This window comes from Danio rerio, chromosome 24, assembly GCF_052040795.2.
Source record: "Danio rerio strain M-AB ecotype USA chromosome 24, GRCz13ab, whole genome shotgun sequence".
NCBI lineage: Eukaryota > Metazoa > Chordata > Actinopteri > Cypriniformes > Danionidae > Danio > Danio rerio.
Genome location: NC_141044.1, coordinates 44308944 through 44325000, shown reverse-complemented (window position 1 = coordinate 44325000; position 16057 = coordinate 44308944). Strand labels below are relative to the sequence as shown.

Genomic DNA, 16057 nt, shown 5'->3' with positions numbered 1-16057 from the left:
GAATGTTAAATCAACTTTCTAATAAAACAGTGTATCATATCTTCACACAGACTAGGTGTCTGTTATGTGAATCCATCTATGTGTGTCTTTCTTTCTTTCTTTCTTTTCTTTTTTTTTGTTTATTTATTTATTTCTCTCTCTCTGGAAAGAAGCACAGAGAAGGAATCTTGTTTTTTTTCTTTCTTTCTTTCTTTCTTTCTTTCTTTCACTTTTAGCTTAGCTTAGCAACAATTATTTTATTATATTAGACCGTCATTATCTGTTATTTTATCATCTGTCATTATCTGTTTTTGTGCTAATATAAGAGCGAGTAAAACAGAGCGGTCAATTTTGACCGGGAACACTAAAGTAATGGGCAGCATGTGAACACGACAGAAGGGTTAAAAGACTAAAAACTGCTTATTATACTGATACTTATTTCTCAGATACTAACACTCATTATATAAGAATAAACACTGCCTGAACTACCATAGTTGTGCTACTTATACAAAGTACTTGATGTTAATTAAAAAAAAAGCTGAAGTTGGAAGCGATTAATAAAAATGTAAGAAGCGTAGGTGTTTTATGTGTCCTTTTTTCTGCAACCTGGTGGGTTTAGTTGAATTTTTAATGTATCTGTGCTCTCTTTTTTTCTTGTGTGTGCGTGTGCATGTGTGTGTGTGTGCGCGCATTCGTGTGTGCATGCGTGTTTGTGTGTCTACTATCATTTTCTACAGACCTTCAGTTTGAGGCTTTATCTGTGTACACTCATTCAAAGACGATGGCTAATAGCAAAGGTGAGATACTTTACATTCCACACATATTTGTTTAGCCTAAAATATAGTTAATGTCATAAATAAAAGTTAAACAGGGGAGGTAAAATAAATTTTAAACAAAAATACCAATGCAACTGAAAGGCTGAAATTTGTTCTTACTGCGAAAGCAGCAAAGGCAACCGTGTGTTTTAGTAGTCTAAGTAACAGAATGCATGGATCTTTGAATAATTCATATATGTATAGTTGAAGTCAGAAGTATTGGCCGCCCTGAATTATTGGTGCCCTTGTTTATTTTTTCCACAATTTCTGTTTAACGGAGAGCAGATTTCTTCAGCACATTTCTAATCATAATAGTGTTAATAACTCATCTCTAATAACTGATTTATTTTCTCTTCATCATGATGACAGTAAATAATATTAGACTAGATATTCTTCAAGACACTTCTATACAGCTTAAAGTGACATTTAAAGGCTTCACTAGGGTAATTAGGGTAACTAGGCAGGTTAGGGTAATTAGGCAAGTTATTGTATAATGATGGTTTGTTCTGTAGACTATCAAAAAATATATAGCTTATATATTTAATAATATTGACCTTAAAATGGTGTTTAAAAAATTAAAAACTGCTTTTATTCTAGCCGAAATAAAACAAATAAGACTTTCTCCAGAAGAAAAAATATTATCAGACACACTGTGAACATTTCCTGAATCTGTTCAACATCATTTAGGAAATGTTTAAAAAATGAAAAAAAAATTCAAAGGGGGCGAATAATTCTCAATTCAACTGTATATGACTTTAATAAGTATTGCATGTGACTCGTCACATTCAAGGAATCTGTCAGTATTTTTGAGACGAGTCTATTACAGTACAGGTTTTCACAATCAATTACAGTATCTTTAGAGTGTGTTCCTGATACTTTCAGCATGAATTCAACATTATTTTAAATGTATAAAATGTGTCTTAATTGAAAACAGCACTAGCTGTGTTCTCAGTTCTTGTCAGGTCTGCATGTTTTCATTGGTCAGTGTGTGCTTCATGCTTTTGTCAGTCAATGGAGACTCCTGTTGCATTTGTGCTTCATCTCAGGCCCCATTTACACTAATACATTTTGGTTTTAAAACAGCGTTTTAGGATGAAAACAATCCGCATCCACTCTGGCGTTTTATCTAGAGTTTCTGAGCAACTCTCCATCCACACTAAACCACTGAAAACACACATCACGTGACCACACATACCCACACACACTCTGGCATGCACTGCAGCGATGAGAGCTGTGCACATCGGACTGTTCATCAAGGATCTTCCGCTGGATCTAATCTCACTATATCTGTTAAATGTTATATTACATCTGGTCTCTATCTTACATCATATTCCCCGACTTTGCAAAGATAAGTTAATATATTAATTAATGTAACCATGTACATTGATTCTGCTCACTTGACTGATCGCTTGCTTTTATTTCCTATAAACTTATTGTAGGTTATACTTTAATAATGGAAATTATTGATTATTAAACTGATATTCAGCAACAGAGTGGGTGTGTTTCCTATTGTCAATGAGAATGAAAGAAGGCAGTGGTGTTATAGGTTCCGTACTGTTATAAATATGCACACAGTAAAGATGAAGCTCATATAAATATGCAGCACGTTTCCATTTTATTGTTGAGAAAGTGAAACAGCGTAGCCAGGATGATGTGAATGAGGTTATACAGTACAGTGTTCCCTTTAAAGATTCACCCGACGTGTCCTCGGGAGTTTGTTTTCTATATCAAGGACTTAAAAGGAGACGATACAGGACTGAACTGTGTGTTAGGCTACTTAATATTGAGGAAAAAGCCCCAATCAGAGAGGCGAATGTCTGCAGCTCCGCTTCAGTGCTCAGATGTCTCCACTTTCCCCCATCCACACTGACACAGAGCAGCAGCGTTTTAAAATGAAAATGGCCTCTTCAGCGTCTTCAAAAAGCTCCGTTTTCAGCACTCAAAAACTCTGGCTTAGTGTGGACAGATGGCGTAACCGTAGCAAAACTTATGATTTTAAAATGAAAACGCATTAGTGTAAACGGGGCCTAAAACTCTTCATCTATAATCCTCTTAGTCTATGCTGACATTATCTTCAGCAGCTCAAACACTCTAATGGCTAATGCACAGACGGCTGCTTCTCACTCAAGACTGCTGGACATGCTAATGAAATGGGCATTAGTGGGCGGGGCTTTCCCCCTCTGATGACACGTACAAAGGAAGAATGTCAATTAAAATGTTTCTGTTTTTATCAAAAAATACAATTAATTCATTAATCTTAACCATTAGAGGCTGGAGATATTCACACACTGCAGACACACAACTGGGTTTAAACCCCTTATAGAAGGGATTTTTCCATAATAGGTGTTCTTTAAAGTCAGATGATAATTATTCAATTCAATTCAATTCAGCTTTATTTGTATAGCGTTTTTACAATGCAGATTGTGTCAAAGCAGCTTCACATAAATGGTCATAGTAACTGGAACAGTGTAGTTCAGTTTTTAGTGTTTAAGTTCAGTTCAGTTTAGCTCAGTTCAGTGTGATTTAATCATTACTGAGAGTTCAAACACTGAAGAGCAAATTCATCGATGCGTAGCTCTACCAATCCTAAACCATGCGAGGCAGTGGCGACAGCGGAGAGGGAAAAAAAACTTCACCTGATGGAAGTGAAGAAGAAAAACCTTGAGAGAACCAGACTCAGTTGGGCACGACCATTTTAATTTCTCCGCTGGCCAAAAGTCTTGTGCAGAGCTGCAGTCCAGCGGAGGCTGGATACAAATGATGCTTTAGTAATGTGTGTGTTTTGTTGTTTCAGAGCTCATGCTCAGTAATTCTGTGGGCAGTCCAGAGTTCATTCAGGATCTTTTACCAGCTGCGAAGCGAACAGCTCTTCTCTATCATCTGTCGTATCTGTGTTTGGGTGGATTTCCTAAACTGGAGCGTCTGATCAGAGAAAGAGCTCTGGAGACTCAGATGCTGTTTGGATCCTCTGAGGCCGTTCTGCTGAAGGTGAGCTTGCGTTCATCATGACATGTCAAACTGTAAAATGATGACAGAAAGCATGTCACTTAGATAATAAATACTTGACTATATATAATTTATTAATGTATTTATTGCCAAACAACAGAGTTGTCTGCCATTTCTAGGTGAGCTCAGACACAAACACATTTACAAATAAAGGCATAAACTCATTTTTACTATAAACACAATTTTTTTTTTTTTTAAAGCATTCAGTATTAAATTGTGAGCTCTACTCCCATTCAGTTAATGCAAATACTTCTTGACTAGGCGACGCGGTGGTGCAGTGGGTAGCATGTTCGCCTCACAGCAAGAAGATTGCTGGTTCGAGCCTCGGCTTGGTCAGTTTGTGGGTTTCCTCCGGGTGCTCCGGTTTCCCCCACAGTCCAAACACATGTGGTATAGGGCAATTGGGTATGGTAAAATTGACCGTAGTATATGAGTGTGTGTGTGTGTGAATGAGTGTGTGTGGATGTTTCTCAATGTTGGTTTGCGGCTGGAAGGGCATCCGCTGTGTATAACATGTGCTGGATACGTTGGCGGTTCATTCCGCTGTGGCGACCCCTGATTAATAAAGGGACTAAGCCAAAAAGAAATTAATAAATGAATGAACTTCTTGACTATAATCAGACAGAAATTGAGTATAAGGATGATGTTGGGCAATGACAGAGCCTTTATGCAAACAGTCAAGTGCTGTAATTATTTTGTCAGTGTCTTTGATGCTGCAAGCATGCTAATGATAGCAAAAAAAGGGTAATACTTCAGTTTGTTACAATTCACACTATTTACTATTGACATTACCCTCCTATTTTTAAAATGTTAAGTGTTCATTACCATTTATAAAGTATAATCTTATTTTACATCCTTAACTCTACCCAATACCTGAACCCAACTACTACCTTCGTATTATTATCCAGATAATTTGTGGTTTATTGAACTAATAGCCTAAGTTAATGGTTTGTTAACCACATGATTTGTGGCTTAAAGTAAAGTGTTACCCCAAAACCTTGGATTTATATGTAAAATGTTTGAAGCATTGGTTTCTGAAGTCTCTGGATTAATTTTAAACTTGGATTTAAAGTTGAAATGTGAAACAACACAACCAAGGATTGCATTTAAGTGGGATTTAGAGTGACTCTGGGTAAACTAGTTATAGCTGAGCTAACTTGAAGGATATCCAGCTTATTCAGATCAATCAGAACACAGTATAAACATCAGCTGTGTCTGTGTAAATCATCTGCTTGGCAGTGGAAATTATTAATATGTTTTCTTATGACAGAAGCAAGATATAACTAAATCAAAATTGACCATAATATAGACCCCTGTGGTACACCAGAGTTAATTATAGAAGAGAGGGGAGATTATCCAATATGCAATAGACACACTGCACATTTGTAATAATAAGAATTATACAAATATATAAGAACAAAACGGTTCCGATTCCCACACTCCCAACCATCTTGGTAATGTTTCAATTAAAATGAAATGTATTAAAGTTGGGGTAGCATAGTTTTGCAGTGGGTAGTGCTGTAGCCTCACATCAAGAAGGTCACTGGTTCGAGCCTCGGCTGGGTCAGTTGGTGTTTCTGTGTGGAGTTTGCATGTTCTCCCCGTGTTGGCGTGGGTTTCTTCTGGGTGCTCCGGTTTACCCCACAGTCCAAACACATGCGCTATAGGGGAATTGATTAACTAAATTGGTTGTAGTGTATGAGTGTGTGTGTGTGTGTGAATGCGGGTGTGTATGTATGTTTCCCAGTACTGGGTTGTGGCTGGAAGGGCATCCGCTGCGTAACACATATGCCAGAATAGTTGGCGATTCATTCCGCTTGTAAGTCGAACGAGAATGAATGAATGAATGAATGAATTAATTAATTAATTAATAAATGAATGAATGAATGAATGAATTAGCAAACGAATGAACGAACAAATTAATGATTGAATGAATGAATGAACGAACAAATGAATGAAGGAATGAATGAATGAATGAATGAATGAATAAGGGAACGAACGAACGAACGAACGAACGAATGAATGAATGAATGAATGAATGAATGAATGAATGAATGAATGAATGAATGCACGAATGAACAAACAAACGAACGAATGAACGAACAAGTGAACTAACGAACGAATGAACGAATGTATCAAATCTATTATTTTTATTCACAACCTAAACAGTACCTTAAAGTACACATGAAATTGAAATTTAGAATGTTTTTTTTTTTGCATTGCTAGTCTTAAAATAAACATTTAAACTCTGCAAGATAATGCTGTTTTCTTTTAGTGTGTCGGCACAAGTGAAAACCTGGTCACCTGTCTGTTCCCGATGCTGATGAAAGCTATTGAAAAGAAAAAACCTGTTCTGGCTGTGAAATACCTGGAGAAAGCCAAAGGCTGGATCCAAGGCATCATTGAAGACGTGGATGACATGGTGGCCAGGTGAAAACAATAAAGCAATATTACTTCCTTGATCTATTTGTCTTCTGAAGACATGTCATGTTGTCCAAACCCTTGAGACCTTCGTTTATCTTCATGACACAAAAAATCTGAGAGCTCTCTCAACCTCCATAGACAGCAAGGGTCCACAGATATTCAAAGTGCAGAAAAATACCAAAAGCATCCTAAAAACGGACACATCCGTGCACCGTGTAGGTGTTGATTTGGTTTTATGTGCGCACAAACGTATTCTCGTAGCCGTATAATATTCTGATTGACTTAGAGAGCTTTCAGATATATTTACAGTTTTGTTATGATGACAAACAATAATCTCAACATGTGGGTGAGTAATTAATAACAGAATTTTCATTTTTGGGTGAAATAAGCCTTTAATGTCTTATATCATTGTGAGTTATGCAGCTCTAAAAACTTTAAACATAATAACATCACATTATCGGGAGTGTAAGGTACTGACAGTTTAAAGGGTGGTCCACTACGATATCATATTTGAAACTTTAGTTGATGTGTAATGTAGCTGTGGGAACATAAACAACATCTCTGAATGTAAGACATTCAAAGTTCAATGTAAAGGGAGACATTGGCTGCGTCCGAAACGGCTTACTTCCATATTATACAGTACGCTAAAATCAGCATGCGAGCCAAGTAGTATATCCGAATTCATAGAGTTTGAAAATCAGTATGCGAGAAGTACCCGGATGACCTACTACCTCCGCCGAGATTCTGAAGTGCGCATCCCATGCATGCTGCGCTATCCCATGATGCCCCGCGAGAGAATTCATGAATGGAAGTGAAGCGATGCAACTGACGCAGATAGGTCACGTGATGATGACAAAATGGCGGATGTACTATATCCGAATTTCATTCATACTGCTCACACTCATACTGTATAGAACGTACTTTTCTAACGGCCGAGTAGTACGCTTAAATTCAAATGCAGCACCTACTGAGTAGTTTGGAGAGTACAAAAAATACATCCAGGCTAGTGAGATCATGGTAACACGCATTCCCCCCCGCGTACACCACGCGCAGCTAAGGGGCGTTGCCTGAGGCACTGTAATGTTACAGCAGAGAAAGCTAAAATGGCATCTAAATGCTGCTGTTTCCACAGAGCTTCTCTGTTTCTGTATTTTGGCTTCCAAAGGACACGACACAAAGACAGAAGTGCTTATAGTTTAATTTAATTATGTTCCAGAGAATTATAATAAAGATATAGCTCTAGCATTTAACAAAGGAGAACTTCCAGAATCTCTCCAGTTCAGTTCTGGATTCGGCTAAAAACTCCTCAGAGAAGGAGCAGCTACAACATGCAGAAGCTGTGGATTGTGAGCCATGACCTGTAATTGTTTTTATTTGTTAAAATTGATCATGAAATGTACAGTGTCTAGCGTTCACGGTATGCTGTAGCAAGGATGTAAACAACAGGAAATGCTGTTTGGCACCGTTACAATTTAGCTACAAATTCATATTTATCCGTCAAACCACTGTAAACAGCAGTGTTGGGCAGTAGCGATGCTACAAGTAGTGACGCTACTAGCTTAACTACATTTCTCAGTAGCGTGGCTGTAGCGTCGCTACTTTCTACATCAAAAAGCTTTTGAGTAGCGAAGCTATTTTATTAGTCAAGTTGCGCAGTAGTGTCCACACAAGCTACATTTACCGATCGCGGATCAATAAGCGACAGCACCGACATTCACAGAGCTGCGAGCCCGGCGTTTAGTGATGAAAGTAAATCCATATGACAGCGAGGATGAGGATTTCTTCTTCTTCCTGTTTTACGGTGGTCGACAACAAACTTTTTGGTGCCTTACTGCCACCTCTGGTCGGTGACGTCGCCAACCAAATTAGGCTAATATGAGAAACTTGCTTGATGTAAAGATGACTGAGGGAGAGGAGTTATTTCTGAACTGAAGTAGGATTCCTCGTGACTATACCTCGAGAAGTACATGTTAAGATGCAATAACTTAATTTCTGATGCTGTGCTCAAAAAATACTTTAGTAATTTATAGTAAGTACTTCTATAAATTACTGCATTATGTAGTGTAATTTATTAATAAAGAGTTGTAAAAATATATATATATACACTATGCATAATGCTTATGTCAAAATATTTCCCTTTTCTTTAAATGACTACAGTATTTTAAATGTGTAACACCTGCTTTTATTGGATTTTTTGTTTGTGCTGTTATACTATAATGTGTTTCTGTTTAGTACAGCATATTATCTACAGTAAATAACTGAACTGAACTATTCTGCCTCATATGTTCATTGACAGTTTTATTGATCACTAAGATATGGTTGACCTGGATTTAAGTTGCTTCGATTAAAAAATGAAAATGGTAAAAATACCTTAACTGTAGCTAAGCTACTTTTGCCAAGTAGCTTTTAGCTTAGCTTGCTACATTTCCCAGAGGGTAGCTTTAGTGTAGTTAAGCTATATTTTAAGTAGAGTAGCTAATAGCTTAGCTCACTACATTTTTCAAGTAGCTTGCCCAACACTGGTAAACAGTTACAATCTTCAGCAGCGCTGCAATGTCTCTCTATGTGGACACTTTCCCTGCATTCTACATCTAAAATAATGAACTCGCAAAAGACCTGTGAACGTTTCATATTACTTACACATGCATATTCCGAATATATGTGAAAGACGTCTTGTAACGCATTGAGTTAGGTAAAAAAATACAGGAGAACTTGCCAAACTCGTGTTGAAGCAGAAAAATCAATCAAAGCTCACACGGGTCACATCCCACATCTTGTGCTTTATTCTTCTGTTAACAGCGTCACTGTATATTACAGAACAATAACTTAATCCGAGCATCAGAAATAAATAAATAAATAAATAAACATCAGTCCCGTACACATGTGCTTCTCGTATTACATGCGTCTACAAACAGTTCACACACACACACACACACACACATAAAATGGCGGTTCTCTCTTAAACCCTTCTTAACACCCAATTTTCAGCAGTTACAGACTCTTGTCAGATGTTATTTTAGAGAGCAGGCATAAGGTTCATCCTTTTCAGTTTCTGTCTGATTAAGGCTCAAACAGATACTGCTAACAGCTGCTCTGGCTGACACTATTTACACAGCTGAGGCAAAGCTCGTGCTTGCGGAGGCGTGACACTGGTGACGTGGAGCCAATGCGTGAATCACAGCACGTAATGCTAGCTGACCAATCCTCTTAAGGGCGGGCCACTTAGAGGAACTAGGAAATAGGACAGTTGTTTTCATATTAGCTGAGTAGTTGTATATAATCAAAGTAAGATTTATGAAAAAATTATTTAATTTTGTACAAGTGAAGCATGAGCACACATTGCTTTGCATCTTATAAACACAACCAAGCCTTATAGTTCCCTCTGGACCACCCCTTTAATGTATAGGCAGCAATGTTGCTAAGCATGTCCAATTCTCCCAGATCACCAAATGTGTCTAAAAGTGCTGTATAGCTGAACGCTTTCACTACACTGTAAAAAATGATCTGCTAATGAACAGTTTCTGTATTTTGTGTGAAATGATAACAGTATTGCTTTCAAAAACGTGCACTTTTAAACCCTTTTTCTAAATGTTTGTGATTTCTGGCCTCTTAAACAGTGTTTCAACAGTGTAAAACAGTGTAAAATTACCCCAAATCTTAGCAATGTTCATGTTTCAATCTGTTCAATGTATTCGGTTAATTATCTGAATGCACCGTTTTACTCAGATATGATCAACAAAACCGCAGTGTGGCGTCGTGCACCAGTGATGTGTTTCAAGAGCAGAAGGAGACTGAAGTAAAACGAGAGAAATACTCGGAGGAGATGAAGTGTCTGCAAGAAGCAGTGGCCAAGTGTGATGAAGATCTGAAAAAGAATACTGAATCTATAAAAGAGATAGAGCAAGTAATGGATGGAAAAGACTGTGAACTGCAGAATCATATCAAAAAAGTTTTACAGAACAGCCGTGGTATGACTATCCTGGCCGTCTTGGTGCCATTTGTTGGCCCCCTGGTTAAATCCATTTATGACACGGCGACTGAACCTGGTGATGTTGCTAAAACTCACTCTCTCCAAGCTGATCTGTCCCGTCTCTCCACTGAAAAGATCAGTCTGCAAAACAAAGAGTGGAAGATCCAAATCAAACAGACTGATCTGCAGCTGCAGCTCGCCAGTTGCAAAATGGAGTTGGGTGAGAGGTTTTCCCTTGATCTTTTGTTGAAGAATACGCATTCAGCATACACAGTGCTGTTTTCATATCATCATAAGTTCTTCAAATCAGGTCCACAATGCACATATAGTATGCAAATTACATACTGTGCGATAGAGATGCGCGGATCAGCTAAAATGACACCCCAATCCGCGGCTTCGTACTAATCATCCACCCGCCACCCACATATAGTTTTAATATTAATAATTTAATTCTGTTTTAGGCATGATAGGTCACCGTCAGGGCTGGAGCAAACTGAACTGGAGCTCTAGGCAAAAGATGATCATGCCACCCTCTCACCGAAAGTGGAAACGAGAGAAGGGGGTGTGATTTTGCGCATAACATCGAGGACCGGGGCGGTGGGGGGATTGTCACAGATGAAAGAGAGGACAGGGGGGGTGTCACGGACTCCGCCCTCTCTATTCTGCCGCCTGAGTCGCCTCTAGTATGGACGCACCCACTCTGGTCACCGTGGATATTAACAGCAGATTCAGTGAGCTTTAATCTGCACATCTCTGAAAGTAAAATAATAAGTTAATCGTAAACGTTTTTAAATGAACATTTATTTATAAAAACAAAAGTTTGTCTTCAGACAACATTTTCTTAGATATAGATACAGAAAGTAAAAATTATACATTTTAGCTTTTAAAGATACAGGAACAAGATAACAAAAAGGGTGCCACTTCAGTCTAAACGGCAGCTGTTATGTTTACTTGGCCTTTTCCTTGGCACTGTGCAGAAACAGAACAGCATCTACTGTGTCTCGATTTGGGTGATTTCGCCTCGCCTCCAAAACGCGGCCAGCTGCACTGAATGACCGTTCGCTTTCACCGCTTGTTGTAGGAATAAACAAGATTTTCCTCGCAAGGTGCTGCAGCCGTGAAAATAAGCGATCTTGTTTCTCCCAGAATGATAGCAGACTTCCTCTGATGACTCCTGTAACTGAAACTTTGTACAGTAGGCTACTCTTCATCCATTATTTTAATCGTCTTATCTTCCCATTCTGCAAAGCCCACTCTCTGCTTTTTTCGCTGGTCCACTGCCATGTCCCGCTACATCCACCCGCAACCCACCCACAATTAATCATAATGTATTTTTTTATTGCCCGCCCGACCCGCGGATTATCCACAGCGCCCGCGGATATAACCACCATCCGCGCATCACTAGTTTGTTCACTTAAGTGATGTTTAACAAATTAAGGACATTTTTACAGTATTTCCGCTAATATTTTTTTCTTCTGGAGAAAGTTTTATTTGTTTTATTTTAAACATTTTTTAAACCATAGTCTCCAGAACAAACCACTGTTATACAATAACTTGCCTAATTACACTAACTTTACCCTAATGAACCTAGTTAAGCCTAGTTAAGCTGAACACTAGTGTCTTGAAGAATATCTAGTCTAATATTATTTACTGTCATCATGACAAAGAGAAAATAAATCAGTTATTAGAGATGAGTTATTAACACTATTATGATTAGAAATGTGCTGAGAAAATCTTCTCTTTGTTAAACAGAAACTGGGGGGGGGTCTTAAATAATTACAATTTAATAGGAGGGATAATAATTCTGATTTCAACTGTATATGACGTAAAAGTATATTTTTGGATTTCACATGTATGAAATATGTCATATGCAACATTCATTCATTCATTTTCTTTTCGGCTTAGTCTCTTTATTAATCTGGGGTCGCCACAGCGGAATGAACCGCCAACTTATCCAGCATATGTTTTACACAGTGGATACCCTTCCAGCTGCAACCCAGTACTAGGAAATACACACATACACACTCATTTACACTCGTACACTACAAACAATTTAGTTGATCAATTCCCATATAGCGCATGTGTTTAGACTGTGGGGGAGCACCCGGAGGAAACCCACGCCAACACAGGGAGAACATGCAAACTCCACACAGAAACACCAACTGACTTAGCCGGGACTCCAACCAGCGACCTTCTTACTGTAAGGTCACAGCCCAACCTACTGCGCCACGGCGCTGCCCAATATGCAAAAAGTATTTCAAAATATAGCAAAAAATTGCCATTCATTACAAATATGTACATAAATAAATATGTAATTACAATATGTAAATATATAATTTGCATATAATTCCATGTATCCTGATTTTTATTTGTGTTTGCTGTTTGTCCAGGTGTGATTCCTGACCCTGACCAACTGAAAGAGGTCCAGAAGTGTCTTTCTCAAATCCAGCAAATTCTGCGTCAGCTTAAAACATTTTGGGAAAAAGTGGCATCTCTGCTGGACACGCTGAAAGAGAGGACTTTTGTTGATGAAGATCTTGTTGATGACCTGGAGGACATGAAGGAAGAGTTCTTGGAGTCAATTATAACTGCCAAAAAGGTCAGTTAAAGCTGTTTACGTTTCGATTATTATTAAATACATTTGATCATCAATGTGTTCGTGACCGTTTAACCTCTTCAAGGTAAGATGAGGGTGACGTATGTCAAGTGGTAAGGTACGGCTGGTTTGGTACGCTTTTATGGCCGTTTCCACTGTCAAAAAGCGTACCAAACAAAACCGTACCGTACCACTTTTCGGCACCCTTTTGAAAGGGTCCCAAATGGGAGAAAAGGTACCAAAAGGTGGAGCTACATGTGCAGCTGAACGCTGATTGGTTACAGAGATACAACACGAGCTCGTGGAGCTACACAGAACGTAAACAAAGGAACCGCCATTTTTTTTTTAAATACAAAGCCGAGAGATTGCATGGAAATATTACATCCATTTATTAAGTAGACATGGATGGCCCGGGCTCGAACAAACCTTGACCTCGTCTCGGTGAACAGAGACAAAGCCAAGAAGAGAAATCTGCCATGTGCTTTTGTTGCTTTATGAGCCCGTCTAAAAGTGTGAGCGGTATTCGCTTTCTTTCGAGAGCTCGCGAACGCGTGTATATTTGATAAAACAAACTTCTTGAACTCATGATAATAATGTGTGTGTGATTATTGAAGTGTCTCCGTCATCTGATCCATTCAGAAAGAAAAGGACAAGCGCGAGAGTGAAGCGGGAGTGAAACACGGAAAAAAAAGAGAAGCCGTCAAAACACAGGAGCAAAAGAGTTTTAGCAACCTAAATCATGAATACACTGCCATGTTTATCTTCGCCTTTTGGACTATTATGAACTGGGAATGACAGAAAGACTCTCTGACAGAGCTTACATGTGCTGCTGAAGATTACAGACACAGAGGAGAGGTTTGCTCTGACTGTGGGCTCTATTGCGTGTGTTTTTGAACTCAAATAAGTACTAAATGTCTGCTGTGTGTAGTTTATCTGTAATTAATAATGTATCGGAGACTGTAAGAGGCTGTATGTGTTCATATATGTTGCATTTATATATTTATTTTATATAATTACAGACGTTACAGTAGGCTATTTCTTACTGTCGTTGATCTGCAGTTATAATCAACTCATGTTCATAATAATGAACATTTATAAACAAGTATTTATGTGTGTAAAGCATCTGTTTTGTGTGAAGTGCTGCTCATTATGATATGTGAACGACCCGTACAGCTTTACTGTAGACATTTATTCGAGCGAGCATGACGTCGACTTAAACTTTGTCAAACATCACACCCACCAAAAGGATACCCTTTGTGGTGGAAACGCAAGCCTGGTAAAGGTGACCCGTACCGACCCGAACCGTACCGTACTGTACCAGTCAGTGGAAACGAGGCATTAAGTATGTGTATCAGATGTCTGAGTACAGGGGTGGACATTACTTTTTTGGTCCAGTTCTCAAAGGAGTATTTGGAGCAGGACCAGAATAAGAACACAAACTGGGCCCTGGGGCTATAGCAAACCCAAGGGCCCCATTTATTTTACTGCTTCACAAAGTAACAGTTTTAGCTATTATTAAATATTACTACTGTTATTATTATTTTGCTAATTCATGTTATTATCTTATTACCACCATTCAATTTTCATAACCTATTCATGTGGGTTTTCAGATTTTTGCACTGTGATCTTACAACTATCAACTCATCTATCAACTTTCAAAACAAGCTGTTTTATTACAATACATAGTGACAGTAAATGTATCTTTTTGTTTTTACTTTTTCAGTACTGGAAAATATTTGGCTGCAGCTGTCAGAGAGTTCAGGCCATCTTCATGATTCAGTCCAAAGATGCATATAAATTCCTGGAGATCAATCCGTCTTCACTCTCACCACAAGAAAGGGCTAAGAAGTCCAATTCTATCATGGAGGAGCTGAATAAAATCAGCCCTCAGTGTTCATCCACTGCTGCCATCACTGAGTGACACCTTTGATGCATGCTGTGTACTTTGAAATGCTCGTTGTAATGCACTCTTTAAATGAAGGATCTAACATGAGGTTTTTAAAGCAATGCCAAAGAAGAAGATTCCTAAAAGAATGGTTCTTTAAAAAATACATTTTTGTTAATGCAAAGAACATTTTGATAATCTAACAATCTTGACACCTTAAACAACAATATCTATGGATGCTTTTTAATATTAATTCCAATAAAGAATCTTCCATTTTAAGAGTGTGTACTAAAGCATGCAGCTTTCCTTGCCAATTATACTGCTTTACGATCTTTACATCTATTCTCATACAGATTTATTTTCAATTCCACAAAATTGTTATGTTGTGAGTTGATGTTATGGATAATATTATTTCTAGTTCTCAATTGTAGCCTGCTCACTTTTGAGTTTCATAATGATGTACCATGTAAGATCCTATGATCATACAGTAAAGATATTTCACTGCAGCCTAATCACTCAAACATTGTGTTTCAGTTTATATTTTCTGGAACCATTTGGTTCTATCCGCACAAAAATGCTTGCATCTAATATTAGGAATTTTCTGATCACAACAAGAGGATGTTCAATACGGGTTTAAACACGCTCTTTAGAGTTAAACTCATCCACATGAAAAACCCTACAGTAAACACTGCAGTGTTTTCTAACCATGCTGTGGTAAAGTAATTTAATTAATCTGCTGTGGTGATTATACAGTTTCTATGGTAACACAAGATCTACAGTAATTGATCTGTTGTGGTGATTCTACAGATTCTATGGATTCTAAAATTTGTCAGTTCACTAAAGTTAATACTACAGTATTGCTGCAGCATTCATTAACAAATAGATGTACTATAAAATACATAGAAAAGAATTAAACCTGTTTTAAATTCAATTTTAAAATATATTTTTTCATGTTTATTTATTTAAATTTTTTTGTATTTCATTTATTTTATTTTATTGTTATGGTCTTTTGCAGGGCAGATGAAATAATGAATAAATAAATAAATAAATAAAGGCAAGAGGATTTCATGCACAATGGTTATAATATTATTAACAATAATAATAATAATAATAATAATTATAACAATCGGCAGCGTGGAGGCGTAGGGGGTAGCGCTGTCGCCTTACAGCAAGAAGGTCACTGGTTCGAGTCCCGGCTGGGTCAGTAGGCGTTTCTGTGTGGAGTTTGCATGTTCTCCCTGTGTTTGTGTGAGTTTGCTCAGGGTGCTCCAAAAGAGTCCAAACACATGCGCTATAGGGGAACTGGGTAAACTAAATTGTCCATAGTGCATGTGTGTGAATGGCAGTGTATGGGTGTTTCCCAGTAATGGGTTGCAGCTGGA

The 16057-nt window shown here is 38.0% G+C and overlaps 1 protein-coding gene across 1 annotated transcript in view; it reads left to right on the top strand.

The window, feature by feature from the left end:
* Positions 1 to 15748, top strand: part of LOC141380782 (uncharacterized) — an 18768-nt gene extending 3020 nt beyond the window's left edge. The window contains exons 2-7 of the mRNA XM_087310216.1: positions 717 to 776; positions 3589 to 3782; positions 6076 to 6230; positions 9951 to 10414; positions 12585 to 12793; positions 14514 to 15748. Of these exons, the coding sequence (XP_087166342.1) occupies positions 761 to 776; positions 3589 to 3782; positions 6076 to 6230; positions 9951 to 10414; positions 12585 to 12793; positions 14514 to 14711 (1236 nt within the window). The 5' untranslated portion in view covers positions 717 to 760 and the 3' untranslated portion in view covers positions 14712 to 15748. The remainder of the gene's footprint in view (positions 1 to 716; positions 777 to 3588; positions 3783 to 6075; positions 6231 to 9950; positions 10415 to 12584; positions 12794 to 14513) is intronic.
* Positions 15749 to 16057: the final 309 nt, after the last annotated feature.